We start from the raw sequence: 20,712 nt of genomic DNA on the forward strand, positions 1-20,712 counted from the left end.
CAATGCCCAGCCAAAAACCAGTCTTTCATGTGACACATTCGTAGATTGGGATGTCTGAATCTGCACTTGCACTGTATAAGCATTTCAGGGATCATCAGTAGTGAAGGAAGAAGTGCAGAGATTAGGGCTGAGACACCAGGGATAGTGGATTGGGGTGCAGGGTTGGGGAGGGGGTTGTAACCTGGGGCAGGAGTGCAGGAGGGTTCCAGGGATTTGGGCTGTGACCAGGGATAGAGGTTTGGGGTATAGGGTCTGGGAGAGAGTTGTGATCTAAGGAGGGGATGCAGTGTCTGGAAAGATGTATGGGGGCTGCAGCAGGAGTGCAGAAGAGTTGCATTAGATGGGGTAAGGGAAGTAGAGGGTTGAGGGAGGGAGGGGCTGGGGTGCCCAAGGCAGGCTCTGGCTGGGAGAAATTACCTGGGCATTTCCCAGCCAGCAACATCCGTGACCAAGGTCCCTGCCTTCCACGACCCGTATGTGTTCATATGCTCACAGCAGTTACAGGATCCAAGTTTGCTGCTGTGAGCCTGAGCGGAAGGGCATTTCACATGCTGCCTGTCCTGCAAAAAGGCAGTTGCTATTAGTTGGAAACTAGCCAATGGGAGCTACTGAGGGTGGGAACTGTGTGAGAAGCCTCTTTCTCCTCCTCCGGGCTCTCAGCAAGAAAGAACATGGCTCTGCAGCCAGCTTTCCTGAATGCCAATGGGCAGGGGAGCAGGCAGGGAGCTGGCTGATGTAGGCTGAATCCAGTCCGCAGATCGTATTTTGCCCAGCCCTACTCTAGTCTTTAAAGGAGTGCAGGGAATCAGTAGTCTTATGATTAAAGAGGTGAGATTGATCAAAAGGGATGAAATTCATTCTTCAACTGTTTTCTGTCTCTTCCTTGCGAAACCAGGTTAATTCATCCAGGATTCCCTCCTCAAGACAATTCCCATGGTCATAGTGTGCAAGGCTGTGTCCACTGAATCTACCACAGACTGGAGCATCATTTTGGTAACCAGTTTACCTTCTTCAAAAATAACCCAGAAGTGGGCATAATACTGCCAGGGAATCTTGTTCACAAGGTCTGCTAACTGTCTAATTCAAAAAAAGTCATATTTTCCCAGCAATGCCGAATAACTAAAGATGCAAAACTGAAGACTGGCTGAAGAAAAGACCTTATGACATAGGAAGTCAAATCTCCTATCTTCCTTGTCTGTGCAACAATCTGAATAAACAAGGAATTGGGTGAGTGGTGAGAAAACAAACTAAGCACTCTTCACAGGAACATAATGTCTTTTTTTCCCCGCCCCTTCAGGACTGGTGTGCAAGTGGCTGGCGTATCCAGGCCTGCTGAAGAATGGCATCACTGATTGGTAGCACTGACCTAGCTGGTAATGATGAACAAAGAATGTCAAAATAATTGATGTTGGCTGTCCTGCACATCTCCTAGTGGAACGTGAAGGGTGTCGGCCGCCCTCTAACAATAGCTGGAACTGGCAATAGTTATCTGAGACATGGAGGAAGAAACTGACATTGCTACATCTGGAGATGACAAGAAGAAATGCTCTGATTTGGAGGCACCAAAGTTAGGCTTACTGATGCCTCCTCACAACCATTGTTCCGAACATCTAGTAGAAAAAGAATGCAGTGGAGAGATGTGGCGGCTCCTCTCAAGTGGATCCAGGAAGTTTCTGAAAGGGAATGCAGGGGCAAAAAGCCCCAATACAGCAAACCAGACAGACTGATAAGCTGCTGCAATGGACCCCCACAAAGCCAGGTACCAGGAGCTCCTGTGCTGAAGACAGGGAAGATATTGCCACCGAGTGTGAAACCTTTGGGTATTTTGCTAGTGGTACAGAAGAGGCAAACCTTGTGTTCCATCTGAATCCTCCAACACCAAAAAAATCATGCTTGTTCAAACTATGATGCTATTGGAACCAAATGAGCCACAGAACAGCATTCAGGAACATGCCCCAAAGGCAGCAAGTCCAGTTCAAAGGAGCAGGATCTTCTAAGGCAAATACATCAGGAGATGTGGAGATCTCTTCTCATCCAGGGCAAACAGTTAGGCTACATCTACACTGGCCCCTTCTTCGGAAGAGGCATGCTAATTTCTAACTTTGGAATAGGGAAATCCGCGGGGGATTTAAATATCCCCCCGCGGGATATAAATAAACATGGCCGCCGCTTTTTTTCCGGCTTGGGGAAAAGCTGGGAAAGAGCGTCCAGACTGGCGCGAGCCTCCGGAATAAAGCCCTTTTCCGGAGGATCTCTTATTCCTACTTTCAAGAGATCCTCCAGAAAAGGGCTTTATTCCGGAGGATCGTGCCAGTCTGGACGCTCTTTTCCGGCTTTTCCCCAAGCCGGAAAAAAAGCGGCGGCCATGTTTATTTAAATCCCGCGGGGGATATTTAAATCCCCCGCGGATTTCCCTATTCCAAAGTTAGAAATTAGCATGCCTCTTCCAAAGAAGGGGCCAGTGTAGACGTAGCCTTAATGAATGGAGCGCTGCCTCGAAACCAACAATTCCTGTGACTTTGGTGGTACCGATCCACCAGAGGCGGCACATATCTCAGTAGCTGGGATTTGTTAATCCAGTGTTCTATGTGACTTTTTGTTATGCTTGTGAGCCTGGGAACAGACTGTTTCCCCATAGCTGGGATTCATGGGGGATGGAAAGTCCTTCTTGAGCCTTAATGAAGATTTACTTCCATGCTTATGACATGCTTCCTTGCCTCATGGTTAATCCCCAGCAAGGGATCAGTAGCCTTGGTACTGGTAGAACCCAGGCTGAGATTCCATAGGAGGAGGGCAGGCTCCTTGACTGCTCAGGATGATATACGGTGGGGTTCTCCGGCCTGGAACCAACTGTGAGCAACTTCCATGATGTGCTTCTTGAGATTGAGAGACTGGACTTTTTAAGTATGAGGAAGATAGGTAGATATTGCATCTTGATGAGATGTGGATTTCCCCCAAGTAGTAAAGAATGCATTAATGCTCATCACTAATCAACAATGAATGAGAGCAGGAAGCACAGATCTCGAACCCTGACATCTTCAGCATAATCCAGTACCCAATCATGGTGGGCAGGGGAGGCCAGAGGAGGACCAAAATGTGTCCCAAAGTCTTAAAATCTTACATACTACTAACATCACTACTACTAAAAAAACTATTACAAAAATATCAAAATACTGAACTATATACAAAACTAAAAAAAAAAGTCTTTTCTCCTGTATTAAGAAAAGTGTATCACAAGACTACGGAACAGAAGATGATCCAAATTGGACGATGTGGCAACAAGAAGGAAAAGAGAGGTTACTCCACTTGTGCAGTAACTGATATTCTTCGATATGAGAGTCCCTGTGGTTACCTCGCTGTAGGTGTCTAGGCACCACGAGCTTATAATCGGAGCTTTTAAGCAGCGGTATTCCCCCTCCCCCCCCCAAAATGCCAGTGCGCATGTGCGGGACCGCTCAAAACACAGCAAGTGTGCTGATGTGCATGCACTGTCAACCATCCCCTCAGTTCCTTCTTTACCATGGAGAGGTGTTAAAGCTCCGAAACAGAGTGGAGGAAGGTGGGTTGTGGAGCGCTCACAGGGACACCCATCTCGAAAAACACCAGTGACTATACAAGGTGAGTAAGCTCTCTTTTCTTGAATGTCCTTGTGGGCGCCCCATTGTAGGTAACCGTAGAGTAGTGCCCATAGCCTTTAGCAAGGAGAAGCTTCAGACTTCACTGGCAGACTGCCGAGAGGATGGCCATCCCAAAGGTGGTACACTGTGAAGGGTAAGTTATCTACTGCATAATGTTTTGTAAAGGTATGCGTGGAAGCCCATGTTGCTGCCCTGCAAATGTCTCTGATGAGCTCATCATGTAAAAAGGCTGTTGATGTGGCCATCACACTCACGGATCATGCCTGCAAGGGTGCAGGTAATGTGACTTTGTTAATGTTATAGCACTCCTGAAGGCAAATCACAATCCATTTGGGAAGTCTCTGTTTAGATACTGTCATGTAGCATGTCCTTTTGACCACGGCCTCGCGCGTATTGCCCATACTGCCACACAAAAACCCCTCACAAGAAAAACACAGGCCACTGAGGCGGATCCAGAGACAGAGCTTGAATTCCCTCAGGTGCTCAGCACAGTTCTCAGTAAACAGAACTGAACTTGGCAAGCACCCTGGCCAGGAAGATAAGAGTAGGGAAAAAAGCACTAAAAACAGGACAAGATAGGAATAAGGGAAATGAGCTGTCATAATACACCAGTTAACAAGCATCTGGAACAGGGAAAGAAAAAACATAGCTAGTTTTCACATGTGCCAGTCATGTCTGCATAAGGCACTGACCACAATGCCTTGAGGCAGACATCATATCAAACAGGAAGGAACCCTAATATGGTACCAGATATCAAATCATAGTATTAACTAAAGCTGAACCCTAATATGGCACCGGATGTCAAAATTATAGTATAAAGCACCCTGAGCCCTAAGCTCGGGGAGGTTCCGTATAAAAAAATAGAAGGCACGTATCGTCCAGCCTGGCTGAGGGGTTGATCATCCAAGGCCGCCTTCCACCCACCAAATCACGAAAGGGTGTACGAATCCGGAGCATGCTACGTGTTATTTTGTGTCTGTGCATCGTAATTGTTACTGGGCTTGTAAGTATTGCTTAATATATTATTTGTCAGCTTAGCAATAGTTAGTTGTATTGTATTAACCATACTGTATAATGGTACCACACCTAGGTCTAAATAAGAACTAGAAGTAGAATAGAGGGGTTGTTAAGTGAATAGGCAAACTAATAACTAACTCTACTGGCTGTTCCAAGATAACCATAGAGGGACTCGCTGTAGGAGGAGTTTTTATTATTGTTGTATTAACTTTCTTTAATGTATGTTTTATTTGCATGCTATGTTGTCTTAAATCAGAGACAGTAATTTAATATAATCAGATTGTAGTCAATAAAGTTTGTAATTGGTTAAGTACATTTAAGTCTTGGGCTTTCCTCCTTCGCGGCCCCAGTCCCTTGCCACAAAAAGCCACCCCTAGACAATCTTTCAAACCTCTGGTTCGTCAGATACCACTTGTCCTTTACAGTAGTCTGCTATTGATACAAATAGGCTGTATGACTGTCTAAATTGTCTTGTTCTGTCCAGGTAAAAGGTGATAGCACATCCGAGAGTGGAACCTTGTTTCTGGCATCCAGATGAGGCTTCTGGTGGAAAACTGGCAAGTATATAGGCTCATTAATGTGGAACACGAGACTACTTTTGGAAGGAATTTCAGATGTGGTCTTAGTACGACTTTGTTTTTACTGAATGTTGTAAATGGTGGATCGGCCATGAAGGTGGCTAGCTCACTGATCCTTATTGCTGTTCTAATTGCTATCAAGAATGGTACCTTCATGGAAATGTGTGCCAGGGAGCATGCTGGCATAGACTGAAATGGAGGACAAGTCAATGTGTTTAGGAATAAGTTGACATGGGACTATTGGCTTTATTGGAGGAAAAGTATTGTTAAGTCCTTTCATGAATTTCTTGGTGGTTGGCTGAGAAAAAAGAGTTCGCCCACTCACCATATCATGCTCACTTGGGAGAAATGTAAAGGTAAGTTTTTCTTGTGCTCTGTTTGCGATAGCTAGGAATTGTTTTTTGTTCTTCACCAACAGCTGAAAGGTTGCACTGTTAACCCTGAAGGAGCCATAGGTGAGATGAAGCTTGTGAGCCTCTGGATGCAGAGCTCAGCCCTGGTCGTAGTATACTATGTTTGGCCATGGAGGAAGGGGAATCGGAGGAGCAACTGACATCTGTGACAGGTAATGGAACCAGGTCTGTCTGGGCCATGCGAGAGCTATCATGAGCACCCTGGCCTGGTCATGTTTTATCTTGTGAATGACCTTCCCTAGGAAGGGAAGGGACAGAAAGGTATACAGTAAGCTGTGAGGCCAGTTGCTGATCATGGTGTCGCCTATGGATTTCTTGCCCAGGCATGTCCTGGAATACTACTTGAGACATTTGGAATTGAGTGATATTTGAATAAGTCTATTTCCACAAAATCCCACCTGTGGAAAACAGAATTCAGGACTTGAGGGTACAACTATCACTCATGCTTCTGGTGGAAACAATGACTCAGTTGGTCTGCTGCGACATTTTGTTTGCCTGGGAGATATACTGTGGATATGCTGATATGTCCATAATGAAATGGCTTCATTGCAAAGATGGTATGATCTGGCTTCTCTGTCGGTTCATGTAGAACATACAGGAGGTGTTGTCTGTGTATATTCTTACTGCCTTGCATTGAATTTGGGGGAAAAGTGCCTGCACACTCTTCTTACTGCTCGTAACTCAAGCACATAAGAGTGCAGGCTCGACTCTGTGGGAGACCATCTTCCTTGCACACTGCGTCCACTCATGTGTGCTCCCCATCCCTACAGTGAAGTGTAGGTCGTTATGTGGACAGGTGGGGTTGGCTGGTGGAAAGTAACCCCCAAGCAAAGGTTGCTTTGGTGTAGCCACCAAGTAAGGGATTCCCTGACCTTGTTTGTAGGGCTAAGCATCCTGTAATGAGTGCCTGTGAGGGAAGAAGCACATTTGTAGCCTCATTTGCAGAGTTCACGTGTAACCTTGTGTAAGGAACTATATTGCTGACGTGGCCAAGAAATTGCAGGAACTATCTGGCGGATACCATGGAGCTGTTTATGATTATTTTTATTAGGGTAGCTAGGGTGTGGAATATTGGCAGAGGTAGCTGGACCTGCACTCAATATACAGACCAATATACACTCCAACTCCTGAGATGGCATAAGATTTGACTTTTGCATATTTATTTTTAGTCCCAGCTTCGTAAAAGAGTTTGATTGTGGCCTCGGTGAACTGTTTGGCCTGCTGCTCTGTTGGAGCCACTATCAGGCAATCATCCAAGTAAGGGAAGATCACTATGCCTAATTTTCTTAGATGGGCCACTGCTACTGCCAGAATCTTGCAAAAGGCCCTAAGTGCTGCTGACAAACCATACACTAGTACTCATAATGTTGATCTTTTATCATGAGGAACTTTCTGTGAGATGGTCTTACTGCTATGTGAAAGTATGCATCCTGAAGAATGAGGAATGACATCCAGTTTCCTTTTCCTAATGCAGGATTTATCTTTGCCAGTATTACCATGGTGAATCATTGTTTTTTTTAAAGTATTTCTTCAGTCTGCACAGGTCTAATATGGGTCTACATCTGCCAGACATTTTTGGAGTGAGGAAGTATCTAGAGTAGAACCTCTTTCCCCTGTGATGCTCTGAGACTATCTCTATTGCCCCCATCTGTAACAGCTTGTTTATCTCTTGTTGCAACAGGGACTTGTGAGATGGGTCCCTGAAGAAGGCTGGGGAAGGGGGCTGGGTTGAGGGAAATGTGAAGAATGGAAATGCTAGGCCTTTTGCTAAGCCCTCTAGAGCCCACTTGTCGGTTGTTATGCTGGACCAAGTGTAGAATGGTTACAGTCTGAATTTATAATGGTTGGCTGGTGGATACGATGTCGAGCCCTCGACCAACGGTTCAAAATGTTTGCCTATCATTGGAGGATTGGGGCATTGTTTGCTATTCTTGAGCCTGCCTGCGCTTCTGTTGCCTCTGCCAGCATCTCAGCTCATAGCCCCTCTGAGGTAGGTAGAATATTGCTCAGCCACAGGGTGTATACATATGACTGGTATTCCCTCTTTTTTGGTTGAGGGAAGCACATCCCCAGCATTTTCAAAACTGTGCTTAAGTCTTTCAGGGAATGCAGGGATGTGTCTATGCTAGCAGAAAATAGTTTCTGACCTTCAAATGGAAGGTCCTCAACCGTGTTCTGTACCTCTCTAGGGAACCCAGAAAGGTGCAGCCAGGAGATACAGCACATCACTACCAATGTGGCGAAGGATCTGGAAGCCATGTTGGCAGTACCAAAGGATGCCTGGAGTGCCATCTATGCTATGAGGATGCCATAGTGGTAGCATCTGAGCCTTTATGATATACTCCAGAGATCCCAGCCCTGCCAAGATTATGGGAGTGGGATGGGAGGGAGGCATGGGAAAGGCTGCCAAATTTGGTTCTGCACCAGCTATTACTGCTGCGGTTTGGGAAGTGAATGGCATGGTGACAGAGGTATGTCCTAGTCATCCTCACTATCACTGGAGAAGCAAGGAATCAAGCTTGCCAGCGTCACCAAGCTACTTGGTCCTGCTGATGAAGGAGTAGCATCGGTACCAAATAGCGGAGTGCCTGGTACTGATGCAACTGCTAACTCCTGTTGTGTGGTTAGTGGTCTAGGAGGCAGTAAAGCTGGTACCGTCGGTGCGGAGGCCTGTAACCACTGCAGCAGCGGCTCGTCGTGTGCCTTGGATGTTGACGGTGCCGGGGAGCCCTTGGTATGTACGGTTGGTACCAATTTTGTGGGTGCCTGCATGGCCGGTTCTGGTCACCCTTTAGCCAGAGTCCGTGATAGCGGTTTGAGAACCCATTTTGTCTGTACCAGAGCCTTCGGTACCACCAGTACAGAAGATCTTCGTTTTCAGCACCGAGATAACAGGGCTTATGTCCGTGGAGGTTTGTCCATACCGAACTTCCCCGGTACCTGCACTTATCCTGAAGCTGTTGCCCTGGGTGAAGGGGGTTTGTGCTGAGGGGATGCTTTCTTTCGTGGTCTATCACTGGATGGCAATGAATGCTTCCTTTTCATCGTTTTCTTTGCAGGCTCGTCTCCCTGATCCAAGACTACCATCGGTGAGGTACGGGGCGATGATGCAGTCGAAGCCAGTTCCAAGGCAGGTTTCTTTACTGTCTCCATGGTGAGGAGCTTCAACGGGAGTTCCCTCACTTTCAACAACTTAGCCAACATTTTCTTACAATGGTGGCAGTTTTGAGGGCAAATGATCCTGGCCCAGGCACCAAATACACTGGGCGTGTCTATCTGAAATCTTGGTGAGTCTGGCATGCCTATGCTAACACTATAATAACTAGAGAGAAAAAACCCTTCATTTTTTTTTTCTTTTTTAAACTAACACTAACATGGAGGGGTGGGCCTGTGAATAAATTACTTGAATACCAAACGCTATTAAATACTAACAAATAAAACAACTAACTAAATTCTAGCACAAAGAAGAAACTGAGGGGATGGTTGACGGCACATTAGCATCAGCACACTCACTGCGTCATACGCAGTCCCAGGCATGTGAACCGGCACCCAGGGGGAATACTGCTACTAAAAAGTTCCAATTATAAGCACAGAGGCACCTAAAGACCTATAGGCGTGGCACCCATAGGGACACTACTCACAGAAGAACTGCAGGCCTAGTCAAGACACCTGCTTTTTTTTTTGACTCTGTCAAAACCAAGAGGCAGTGCAAGGAACAATATTACTTTCAAAGCTCAATGTGCATGCATATAACCCTCAATGGAATACAATAGGGACCATCAAAGATGAGAGGGATACAAGGAACTTTATATTCTAGAAACATCTAAGATTAAGTAAGGAGCTGTTACAAGAAAAAGGGGGCACACAAAGCTCCTAACATGGAGGGAATGGGGATCCCTGGGAAGGGAGAGGGGCATATGGAACCTATGCAGGGGAAAGGTAGGGGGGAGTGGAAAATGGATCAAAATAGTATGGCGTAAACAGCCCCTGGCAAGGGAAGTGGAGGGGATTTAGGGGCACACTGTGCCTCTGGTTGCAGGGAGTCCCTGAAATAGAAGAACATAAGAACGGCTGTACTGGGTCAAACCAAAGGGCCATCTAGCCCAAGAGCCTGTCTGCCGACAGTGGCCAACACCTGGTGCCCCAGAGAGGGTGGACCGAAGACAATGATCAAGCGATTTGTCTCCTGCCATCCTTCTCCAGCCTCTGACAAACAGAGGCCAGGGACACCATTTCTATCCCCTGGCTAATAGCCTTTTATGAACCTAACCTCCATGAAATTATCTAGCTTCTCTTTAAACTCTGTTATAGTTCTAGCCTTCACAGCCTGCCCTGGCAAGGAGTTCCACAGGTTGACTACACACTGTGTGAAGAAGAACTTTCTTTTATTAGTTTTAAACCTGCTACCCATTAATTTCATTTGGTGTCCTCTAGTTCTTCTATTATGGGAACTAATAAATAACTTTTCTTTATTCACCCTCTCCACACCACTCATGATTTTATATACCTCTATCATATCCCCCCTCAGTCTCCTCTATTCTAAACTGAAAAGTGCCAGTCGCTTTAACCTCTCTTCATATGGGACCCGTTCCAAACCCCTAATCATTTTAGTTGCCCTTTTCTGAACCCTGTCCAAGGCCAAAATATCTTTTTTGAGGTGAGGAGACCACATCTGTACACTATGTATGTATGGTGGGCATACCATTGTTTTATACAGGGGCAGTAAGATATTCTGGGTCTTATTTTCTATCCCTTTCTTAATAATTCCTAGCATCCTATTTGCCTTTTTGACCGCCACTGCACGCTGTGTGGAAGTTTTCAGGGAACTATCCACGATAACTCCAAGATCTCTTTCCTGATTTGTCATAGCCAAATTAGCTCCCATCATACTGTACGTATAGTTGGGGTTATTTTTCCCAATTTGCATTACTTTACACTTATCCATATTAAATTTAATTTGCCATTTTGTTGGATGACGATGGAGGGGAAGAGGCATACACAGGGAGTTTGTGAGGGGAAAAAAGAAAAGGCGCCTTTGCTTCATGCAATATTCCTGTCATTCAGTAGCAGCAAAGCATGGAATCTACGAGTGTAATAGATTTCCATGTACAAAACTTGTTTTCAAGTTAGTTTCAGTAAGTATATATGAAAAGAAAAAAATGTAAATCCATTCACCAGACCTGTAATTTCCCAGTTTGACCCAAATGATATCCTGGAAGCGGAGTTTCTTTCCTGCCCTACAGTCATTGCAATACCAGCTACCATCTGGCATTTCAATATTTAAACAGTCTGGGTGAAATGCTGCAGGACATGACTCACAGCACAACAGACTTCCTCCTATAAAAAGAAAAAAGAAAAAGTTTATATTTCATGAGGAAAAAAGTTTAGCAAGTCAATCTAGTCTTAAATCATAGCAGCACATAACTGGATACTACATTTGAAAAAACTACTCAGAACATATTGATCTACTACAAATGGATATCACTAATTCACATGAAAAAGCCACTAAAAATCTTATTAATTTGGATGACCGGAAGACTTGGATTATTAAATTATACAAACTAGCAATATGCTGGGTTGTTTAGTTGTATTTTGCTGTGACACACTGAGTTTTCCAGATCTGAAGACAACCTTTATGTAAGTTTGAAAGCTCGGCTCTCACACCAACAGACGTTGGTCCAGTTTGAAAAAAAAAATTACCTCACTGACCTGGTCTTACAAGTAGCACATGTATCAACAAAAAAAATTAGGATAATGAACCACAAATTTGTTTTAGAAACAGTATATTAATTTATGACAATGCTTAACATTATATAATTTTTTTAAAAGAATATTTACAGAATTTTTCCAATTAAAAATTTATTGAGCAGAGAGGTGCTACTACCAGTTTATATATATGATTCTCAGGACTTCTCCCCTCTAATATTAGCCATAGTGATATAAAAGCTTCAGAAGGGTAGTCAAGTTAGTCTAACAGGAAAAACTTAAAAAACAAATAGATGAGTAGCAACTTAAAGACTAAGAAAACACAATTCACTTCTTCAGATGACTGGAGTATTAGAAGTCAAGATCCAAGAATAAATAAGGAAAGAGAGGACAGGGAAAAGAGAGGAAAAAAGGAGGGGGAAAGAGAAAAAGAGAGACAGACAGTGAGTAGATGGTTCAAATAATTACAAGAGGCTGATAAGAACGTTTAGCACCTCCATTATTGGGTTGGTTGGTTAAATCATTAAGACGTGGAAGGTAGTGTGCTAGCCAGCCAATGTCCCTGTTCATATCATATGCATAAGAATTAAACTTGTAAATGAAGTTAAGTTACAATCCTTCTCTGTGTATCTGACTTGTGGAATTGGTCTGAAACAATAAGGTGATGTGGAGATCCATTAATGAGCATCCAAGAAGATTAAAGTGTTCTCCAACAGGTTTTTGTGTATTGCCTTTGTGGATATCTGATTTGTGTACATTAATTCTTTCCTGTAGAGATGGTCCAGTTTGGCCAATATATATGGCAGTGCGGCATTGTTGGCATTTGATGGCATAGATCACATTAGTAGATGTGCAGTTAAATGAGCCTCTGATTTGGTGGCTGATGTGGTTGGGTTCAGTGATGAAATCACTAGTATAGATGTATGGACAGAATTGGCACTGGGGCTGATTGCAGGTATGGGTTCCTGGATGATTATGATGGAATTGTGTTGCGAGGTTACTGGAAAGAATTTGTTAGAGGTTAGGTGGTTGTCTATAGGCGAGGATTGGCCTTTCCCCCAAGACCTCTGAGAGTGAAGGGACATTTTCCAGGATAAGTTGTAGATTGTTGATAATGTATTGGAGGGGTTTAAGTTGTGGACTGTAGGTGATGACAAGTGGAATTCTGTTGTTTTCTCTTTTGGGCCTGTCTTGAAGTAGTTCATGTCTGGATACTTTTTTGGCTCTGTTTTTTCACTTCTCTGGTAAGTGTAGCGTTTGGTAGGTTTCTGGTGTAGGGTGGTGGAAATGTATCCATCATTTAATTGTACTGTAGTGCCAAGGAAGTGGATCCCTCATGTAGACTGATCCAGGCTGAGGTTAATGGTAGGATGGAATTTGATGAAATCCCTGTGAAATTCTTCTCTCCCCCCACATCCTCACTTCCCTTATTTATTCTTGGATCTGGGATTCTAACACTGCAGTCATCTGAAGAAGTGAGTTGTGCCCATGAAAGCTCATGATACCACCTACATGTTTTCTTAGTCTTTAAGGTGGTACTAGTCTATTTGTTGTTTTTTAAGTTTTTCATAGTGATATAGTTACATGTTTTGTACAAAATACAACGTATGAGTTTTGATCTGTTGAACTTTAATATCCTGTTGGATTGTATGTGTTATCATTGTATGCATAGTTTCCTATGAACGTGTATTACTGAAATACATCCCAACCAGCCTTTCAGGTACAACAACAGAGAAGACAGAGTTGATAACCTGATAAGGGGAATACACACAGAGAACTGTATATAATGGAGGTCTCTCAGAGAGAGCATGTAGATAATGGAGACTGCGTCACAGAAAAAGACGTTTCCAGCAAACTGGAGGGTAAATGACAGCATCATTCATCCTCTCTCTCTCTCTCTCCACACCCAACTCAACACCCAGAAACTCCTCTAAAAGGACAAAGACCAAATTCAGGAGGTGGTCTCAGACTGGAAAGGAACATCCCAGCTTATGCTTAAAGAACTATACCATCAGGGTGAGACACTGCTGAATTTAAATCATGTCTACTTCTCAGTGATTTTACTTTGATTTCTTAGGTGACTAATTTTGATCTGTATACCTAAAATCACTTAATCTTCCTGTATAGGTTACAACTCTCTCAACTGGGACACACTGGTCTGTCTGTTCCAGGATCAGAGAATCCTGGCATGTTGCAAGGCAGGGGTTGGAGGTGGGAGATGAGGAGAGAAAAGTCCAACACGTGGCTCAGCTGGGCTTCTGGGGGTGGGGGCAAATGAGAGTCGGCAAATCTGGTGGGGTGGCGGGGGAGGCCACAGCAGCAGGGGGCCCCAGAAATGACCTCCCCTGGTTCAGCAAAATCCCTCATCCAGGACCAGTCAGGTCTCAAGTGTGCCAGACCAGGGAGATCCAACTGTAGTTAATAAATCTGTTTTACAAAAAAAAAAGGGGGGGGGGGGGGAGGGAGGCCTTCGGAAAACTACTCAGGAACAAGAGTTAGTGAATATCCCTGTCACACTGAACGAGGAGCAAACTGGGTAATCAGCTTACACTGGTCAGACTTCTGACCATGGGAAGATGAGAAGGTTACACACCTTGTGCAGTAACGGAGGTTCTTCAAGATGGCTGTCCCTGTGGGTGCTCCACCTTAGGTGTTTGAGCACTGCTGCGTGCCTCAGAGATCTGTTTGTCTTTTGGAACGGTTTAGTTCTGTTCAAGTAAAAGGCAATCACCCGACGGGTGTTGAGAGTGTGCAGACAGCTTCCTTCGCATCAGCAAGAAGACAGGTACATTTATGGGCTTGTTACAGTGGAAGGGGGTCAGAATCTTCAGGAGGAACTTCAAATGAGGACAGAGAACTTTCTTGTTTTTATGGAATATCATGGAGGGAGGGTCTTCCATGAGTGCACCAATCTCACTAACTCTTCCAACAGATGTAAGCGCTACCAGCTAGGCCACCTTCATAGATAGGTGGAGCATGGACACTTTACCATAGGCTTGAATAGTTCAGAAGTGAGAGCCTGCGGAACCAAGTTAAGGTTCCATGCCGGAGTAGGAGGCCTGTTAGGTGGGTAACTATTCCGTATACCCCTTAAAGCGTTTGGTCATTGGAATGGTGAAAACTGGTTTATTATCTATAGGTTGGTGAAGAGCTATTATAGCTGCTATTATAGATAGACCTTCAGAGAGCTGAGCAACAGGCATGAGTCTTTCAACTCTAGGATGTATTGTAGAATGTCCATCAGTGAAACTGTGGTTGGTTCCAACTTTCTTTGCTCTGTTCATCGTGAGAACCTCTGCCATTCGTAAAGGTAAGATTTTCTTGACGATGTTCTACAAGGCTACGTCTACACTGGCCCCTTTTCCGGAAGGGGCATGTTAATTTCAGCTATCGTAATAGGGAAATCCGCGGGAGATTTAAATATCCCCCGCGGCATTTAAATAAAAATGTCCGCCGCTTTTTTCCGGCTTTTAGAAAAGCCGGAAAAAAGCGGCGGACATTTTTATTTAAATGCCGCGGGGGATATTTAAATCCCCCGCGGATTTCCCTATTACGATAGTTGAAATTAACATGCCCCTTCCGGAAAAGGGGCCAGTGTAGATGTAGCCCAACTGTTCAGTAAGATCTGTTTGACTTCTTCAGAGCATGTTGCTTCTGAGGTAAGCCACTGAGGAACCACGCACGGAAGTGGAGTGCCTATATGTTGTTGGTGGTGAAGATGCCCGTGTTCCTGTATCAGGAGATGAGGAAGAAGTGGGAAACGCCATGGTTGTCTCATTGACATTTGAAGCAGGAAAGTATATCAAGTCTACCTCGGCCACTCTGGGGTGATAAGGATTACCGTGGCTGTCCCCGATCTGATTATGTTGACCGCTTGGTAGATGGGTGGGATGGGAAGGTAGGATTAGGATGGGATTAAGAAGAGATGCAATACACTGTATTGCAAACATGTCTCCCAGAGAACGTGTGCCAATGCCTGCACATGAACTGTACTGTGGACACGTCTTGTTGGCATTTGTGGCCAGACAGCCCGCCTCCATCACATCCATCTTATTTGCCTTCCTAAAGCATACAGGGCAGAGAAGGAGCAATAAAATCAGCATAGTCTATGCTGGCTCATCTGATCCTGAGAAGCTGAAACATAGATATGAGGAGAGATCAGGATATGCGAGACTGCCACCGGCTGGCACCTATGTTGATTCGAACACACACACAGTCCCTGGAAGAGGAATTTCCCACTGAGAAAAGAATCCCCAGTAATTCCAATTTAGTTATCTCTCTTACAAGTGTAAATTAAGTTCACAACTCCCTTGTAAGAACTGGTCTCACAAAAGACAGACCAGCCCCATTTGGCATGACAGATAAGAAAGAGAAATACGTGACCCCATGAGTATAAAAGATGGGCCCAGCACACACTCACTTGGAGTGTCATTCTACCCTCTACCTGCTGGTCGGGTTAGGTGTTTGACCTCCCGAGGTTCTATGGGGACGCCCACCTCGTATTTTCGTCTTTCCTAGGAATTGAGGGACCGGCCCTGGCCTGACATGCTGGAGTCGAGAGGCACAGAAGGGGGTAAAAATGGTACCTGGATGTGGTCCTCTGTCTTAAGTGTACACATAGAAAGAGTAAGCTGTTACTTGGTACCATTATTTCTATTTTTCTATCTTTATCTTCTTTGTAACCATTTTTAAGATCTATATTTTGCTAGCAGTTAAGAAATAGAACAATAGCCATTGCAACCATATTATTTATAAGCTTCCTCAAATAAACCTGTAACTGTTTAAGCTTTAACCTGACTCCTTCAGTTGCTGTAACAGAACCAAGCACAATTTAAAAGAACTTCAGCCGGTCATAAAGGGACAGATATAGGGAGAGCTTGGGCATTTGGATTTGTGTCACACCCAGGTGGCACAATCCACTGGGGCACCTTTCAGCCTTTCCCCAAGGCTGCCCTCTGCGAAGGAACCCCTGTGTTCTAGCAGCTAAAATCTAAGGTGTAATAAGCTCTTCCTATATAAAGGGGCGTCTGTTGGCCTGCTGGCCACCCTCTGCGATGGGACCCCGGTCCTAGCAGTAAAGGCACGGATGTTAAACCTTTTCTCGGAAACATACACACACACACTGCCCTGACCGTCAGCTGACAGCATTGATTGCAAACAAGTCCACCATGAGGAACCCCCAACCAGTCGTCAGTTGGTATAGGATCGTCATGTCCATTTCCCATCTGTGACTGGACTTGACATTTCTGCTGAGGATATTGGTAGGAAGATTGTCCCTGCACGGTAGGTATGAGGCCTGCAGGAATATGTCATGCATTATGCATCAAGTCCAAAGGCGGATGGCCTCCTTGCATAGGTGGTAGGATCTGGCATTCCCGTGCATGTTGATGTAAAATGCTGCTGCCTGGTTGTCTGTAAAAACCTGAACCGTGTTGCTGTGTATTTGTTGTTGCATAGAATACTGCCCTGAGTTCTAATATGTTTGGATTCCTGAGGGGACCATCGACTGAGTCATGAGAGGGCCCAAGTGAGCTCTCCAACATAGAAAGGATCCGTCGTGATAGTCGTGGATGGGGAATGTCTGTGAAAAGGCATCCCAGTGCACACATTTCTTGGGTCTCTTCACCAGCCGAGGGTGTAGTAAATTGAGTAACATGGAGTCAGCAGACCTAAGGCCTGCAACATGGAAACAGCAACAGGCCTGCAATCTAGTGAGCAAGACTTTGGTTCAGTAACACAGGAGCCAAGAAAGAAGCCCTATTGATAACTGTGTAATTGTATAAGTTAGGTTGAGCATGGAAGGACGCATGGAAGGACACAGGGTGGCACTGGGTACAGACTGTAAGCCAAAGGGGAGTAATGGAACATCTTAATAAGAAATGTCTTGGTAGAAAAACTCCCTAAAAACTAATGCACATACCAACCTAGGTTCAGGACCAGGTCGGAATTGACAGCATGAAGGATAGTAAGTAAGCCCCCCTTCCATAAGGTGAGGGGTGGTAATTAGGCAACAGAGGGTGGTAACCTGGTACGTAAAGAAATGATGTAAGTTGTTTGTACCTGTCTATAAAAGGACACCGCAGAGGGTGCTCTCCGGCCGACCTTGGGGGGGTCACTAGGCGCCTGAACGGCAGGTGTCATTGCCTAAACTTACAGAATGCACAGTAGCTTAACTTTGACTAACTGCTGTTAATATCTGATATATGGCAATAGGCCTGCCCGGTGTTGGTACCTTGTCAACACGGGCCATAGTGCCCAGTGGTGTAACATTGTACTGATCTCTGTTACCAACTGGTAGAGCTTCGCATTTGACAATAAACCTGCTCGACTGATTTCAAACCTTGCCTGCATCTGTTGTTTCCGGGGCCTCTCAGAGATCTCCTGTGTTGACCCAAGTGCACGGGGTCTAACACTCTAGATAAAGGGAGTACCGATTGTTACGCACGCAGCCGAAAGTTTATCACCGACGGAGTAGAGATCCTGTCAGGAGCGCGCCAGGACGACCCTGACCAGACGACACTGACAGTCCAGACCACCGAAGGTACCGAGGTACGAAAACACCGAGGTACGACAGAGGGAACGTTTGATTCTGGTTGAGACTGACACAAACTTGGTGATGCAGTTGTATCATGGCCTGTATACTATCCTGAGCCACTGCTGCATTGGTCTCATATGCACCCTGGCGTGCAACACCACTGATGTGGCTGCAGCCATGACCCCAGTAGCTGTAAGCAAGTCCTTCCAGTTATCTGTGGGGTGGTCTGGAGAATCACTATGAGATCCTTTCTAGTGTGAAATCTCTGCTGAGGTAGAGAAGCTATGGCCCTCACACAGTTGAGGTGAACTCCAATGAACTCCATTGTCTGAGATTATTCACATTTGCACTTGGAGGTTTTATCCATAGCCCTAGAATGTGAAACAAAGATCCAGTCACAGAGACGGCTTTTTTGCCTCTAAACTTGTGCTTCCTTTCATTGGACAATTGTTGAAGTACAGAAATTTGGAGACTCCGTGTCTGCACAGATGCACAGCAACAATTGATAGCACCTTTGAGAAGACTCTCAGGGCTGAGGAGTATCTGAAAGGAAGCACTGTATATTGGAAATGTGCCCTGCGAACTGTAAATTTGAGGTATTTGCAATAAGCCGGGTGAATGGATACATGAAAATATGCATCCTAGAAGTTGAGAGTTGATAACCAATCGTCCTTGGTCAAGGTGGGGATTATGGTGACCATCTTGAATCATGGTCATATATGCCTGTTGAGCCTCCTGAGTTCGAGAATCGGTCTTCACCCCCCTGACTTCCTTCTTTGCAGTGAAGAAGTAGTGGGAGTAGAACCCTTTCCCCTCTTATTTCTGTGGTATGTGTTCCACTGCGCAGGGATGGAGTAGATGTTTGGTCTGTTGGGATTGAAAGTTTTATTCTTTTTATATTTATATTTTAGGATTAATAATGTAGCAATGTAAGGTAACACATTTAACATTTTATTAATCAAGCCTTTTAGTTATATATATATATTAAAGTTTAGTAAGTAAAGAGACAGGATTTTGGTACTGTGTTTATGATAATGAGATAAGAAATATTGAAGGTCCGGGCCTTCGATGTGAATTGTTTTGCTTTTGCTTAATATAAAACAGTACTGTTTACCTTTGAAGGATTTTGTGAAAGACTGTTTGTATGAATGAGATAACGTGTGAAGGTCATCGTTAGAGCCAGATGGTCAAGAGAGAAGGGGGACAATGCGGGTGGAGACAAACTATAAAAGACAGACTGCGAAGAGGCATACCAGTGGAGGAACCATCAGTGCGTACCCCCGGTCAAGAATTGATCAGACTGGCAGATTGACGGCTCTAAAGGTAAAGCATCCCTAAAAACAACTGATTAACAATCCAGGACAGGATGAGCCTCTTGGAGATGTTTTGGGAATGATTAACATCAACAATATAACAGTAACTGGTCACAGACTGACACAGCGAAATCCATAGACTTCAACAGAGGAAGGAGGATTATAAAAGCATGGTGCCTTGCTATGGAACTTTGGGTTCAGCTTGCCACCAACTCCAGAAGATCGCGACCAACCAAAGGCCCTGCTCTCCCTCTGTGTTCGATCTAACTGGCCACTAGATTGATACAGACTCTGGACTGGTAACTATAACATCGTCTGGAGGGACTGTGTGTGTATGGTGTTTGCGTGTGTGAGTGATTAAAAAGCATATGCAACTGTTGTATTCTCAATAAATGTGGCATACTGCCTTTTCCCCATAAAAGAACTCATGTACTTCATTTAAGCATAACGGGTCTCATGGAGGAGGATGGTCTCGTGAGATGGGTCCCTGAAGAGGGATGGGAAAGGTGGGTGGGAAAGGGGAGTAGAAGAAAAGGGGATGCAGTATCTATTCTTTACAATGTCCAGTACCCATCTATCGGTAGTGATGGAGGACTATGGGTTAGTGCCAGACGTTGACAGCATAGGTGAAGGGAGCGAGGTTTCCCTGAACAAGGAGATGTTACCACACTCTCATACTGACCTTCAAAATGTTTGAATTGAAGTAGGCAGTTGGGAGGTGGAAGGTTGGTCAGAAATTTGTCTCCTCTTAGTCCAGCATTGTTGCTTTCTGTCGTCAAACTGCCTTTGCACTTGGCTGAAAAGTGTGTGTCTGTACCGCTGAGTGAAATTTCTTCCCTGTTTATGTTTTACTGCAGAGACCTGAATACCAAGCATATTCAAGGTAGTGCAGGAGTCATTCAGGGACTGGGGTGGAGGGGTTTGTGGCATCAGCAAAGAGCTTGGATCCCGGAAAAGGGTGATCTTCAACTGTGGCCTGAACTATGCATGGTAAACAGGACAGGTGTAGCCAAGATGACCTCCTCATCACCATTATAATCGCAACAGATTGGGAAGCAGTGTCAGACTGGTCAAGCGTGGCTTGAAGGGCCAGGCGTGATATCAGGGTGCCCTCGTTAATATTGGCCCTGGATTGGTCTCTCTTGTCCTCAGGTAGTGCCTCAATAAAATGTGTCATCTACTCGAAGATGTTGTGTGTGTATTTGGCCAGCATGGCTGATATGCGTAGGTGTAGGGATGCAGAAGAATATGCCTTCCTCCCCATGAAGAAGAGGCATTTCCATTCTCTTTCATAGGGGCTAGTTCTAGTCGCAGCCTGTTTGCCCCTTTGGTTCACTGCATTAACCACTATGGAATTAAGGGTCAGATGCAAGAATGAGAAGTCAGCTCCTTGGGGTGCAACATAATATTTGCAGTCTGACCTTTTGCAGACAGCTAGTATCAGAGCTGATCTCTGGCAGATCACCTTGGCTGGGTCCATGAGGGCTGGATCCAGGGGGAGCTCCAGTTTAA

At 44.9% G+C, this 20,712-nt stretch overlaps 1 protein-coding gene across 4 annotated transcripts in view; it reads right to left on the reverse strand.

Annotated features, from left to right (window-relative positions):
• Nucleotides 1-20,712, reverse strand: part of NSD2 (nuclear receptor binding SET domain protein 2) — a 190,766-nt gene that overhangs the window by 44,136 nt on the left and 125,918 nt on the right. For all 4 annotated transcript variants that reach the window (XM_075930893.1, XM_075930890.1, XM_075930891.1 and 1 more), the window contains one exon: nucleotides 10,827-10,983. In XM_075930893.1, coding sequence (XP_075787008.1) covers nucleotides 10,827-10,983 — 157 coding nt within the window. The remainder of the gene's footprint in view (nucleotides 1-10,826; nucleotides 10,984-20,712) is intronic.

This window comes from Pelodiscus sinensis, chromosome 5, assembly GCF_049634645.1.
Source record: "Pelodiscus sinensis isolate JC-2024 chromosome 5, ASM4963464v1, whole genome shotgun sequence".
NCBI lineage: Eukaryota > Metazoa > Chordata > Testudines > Trionychidae > Pelodiscus > Pelodiscus sinensis.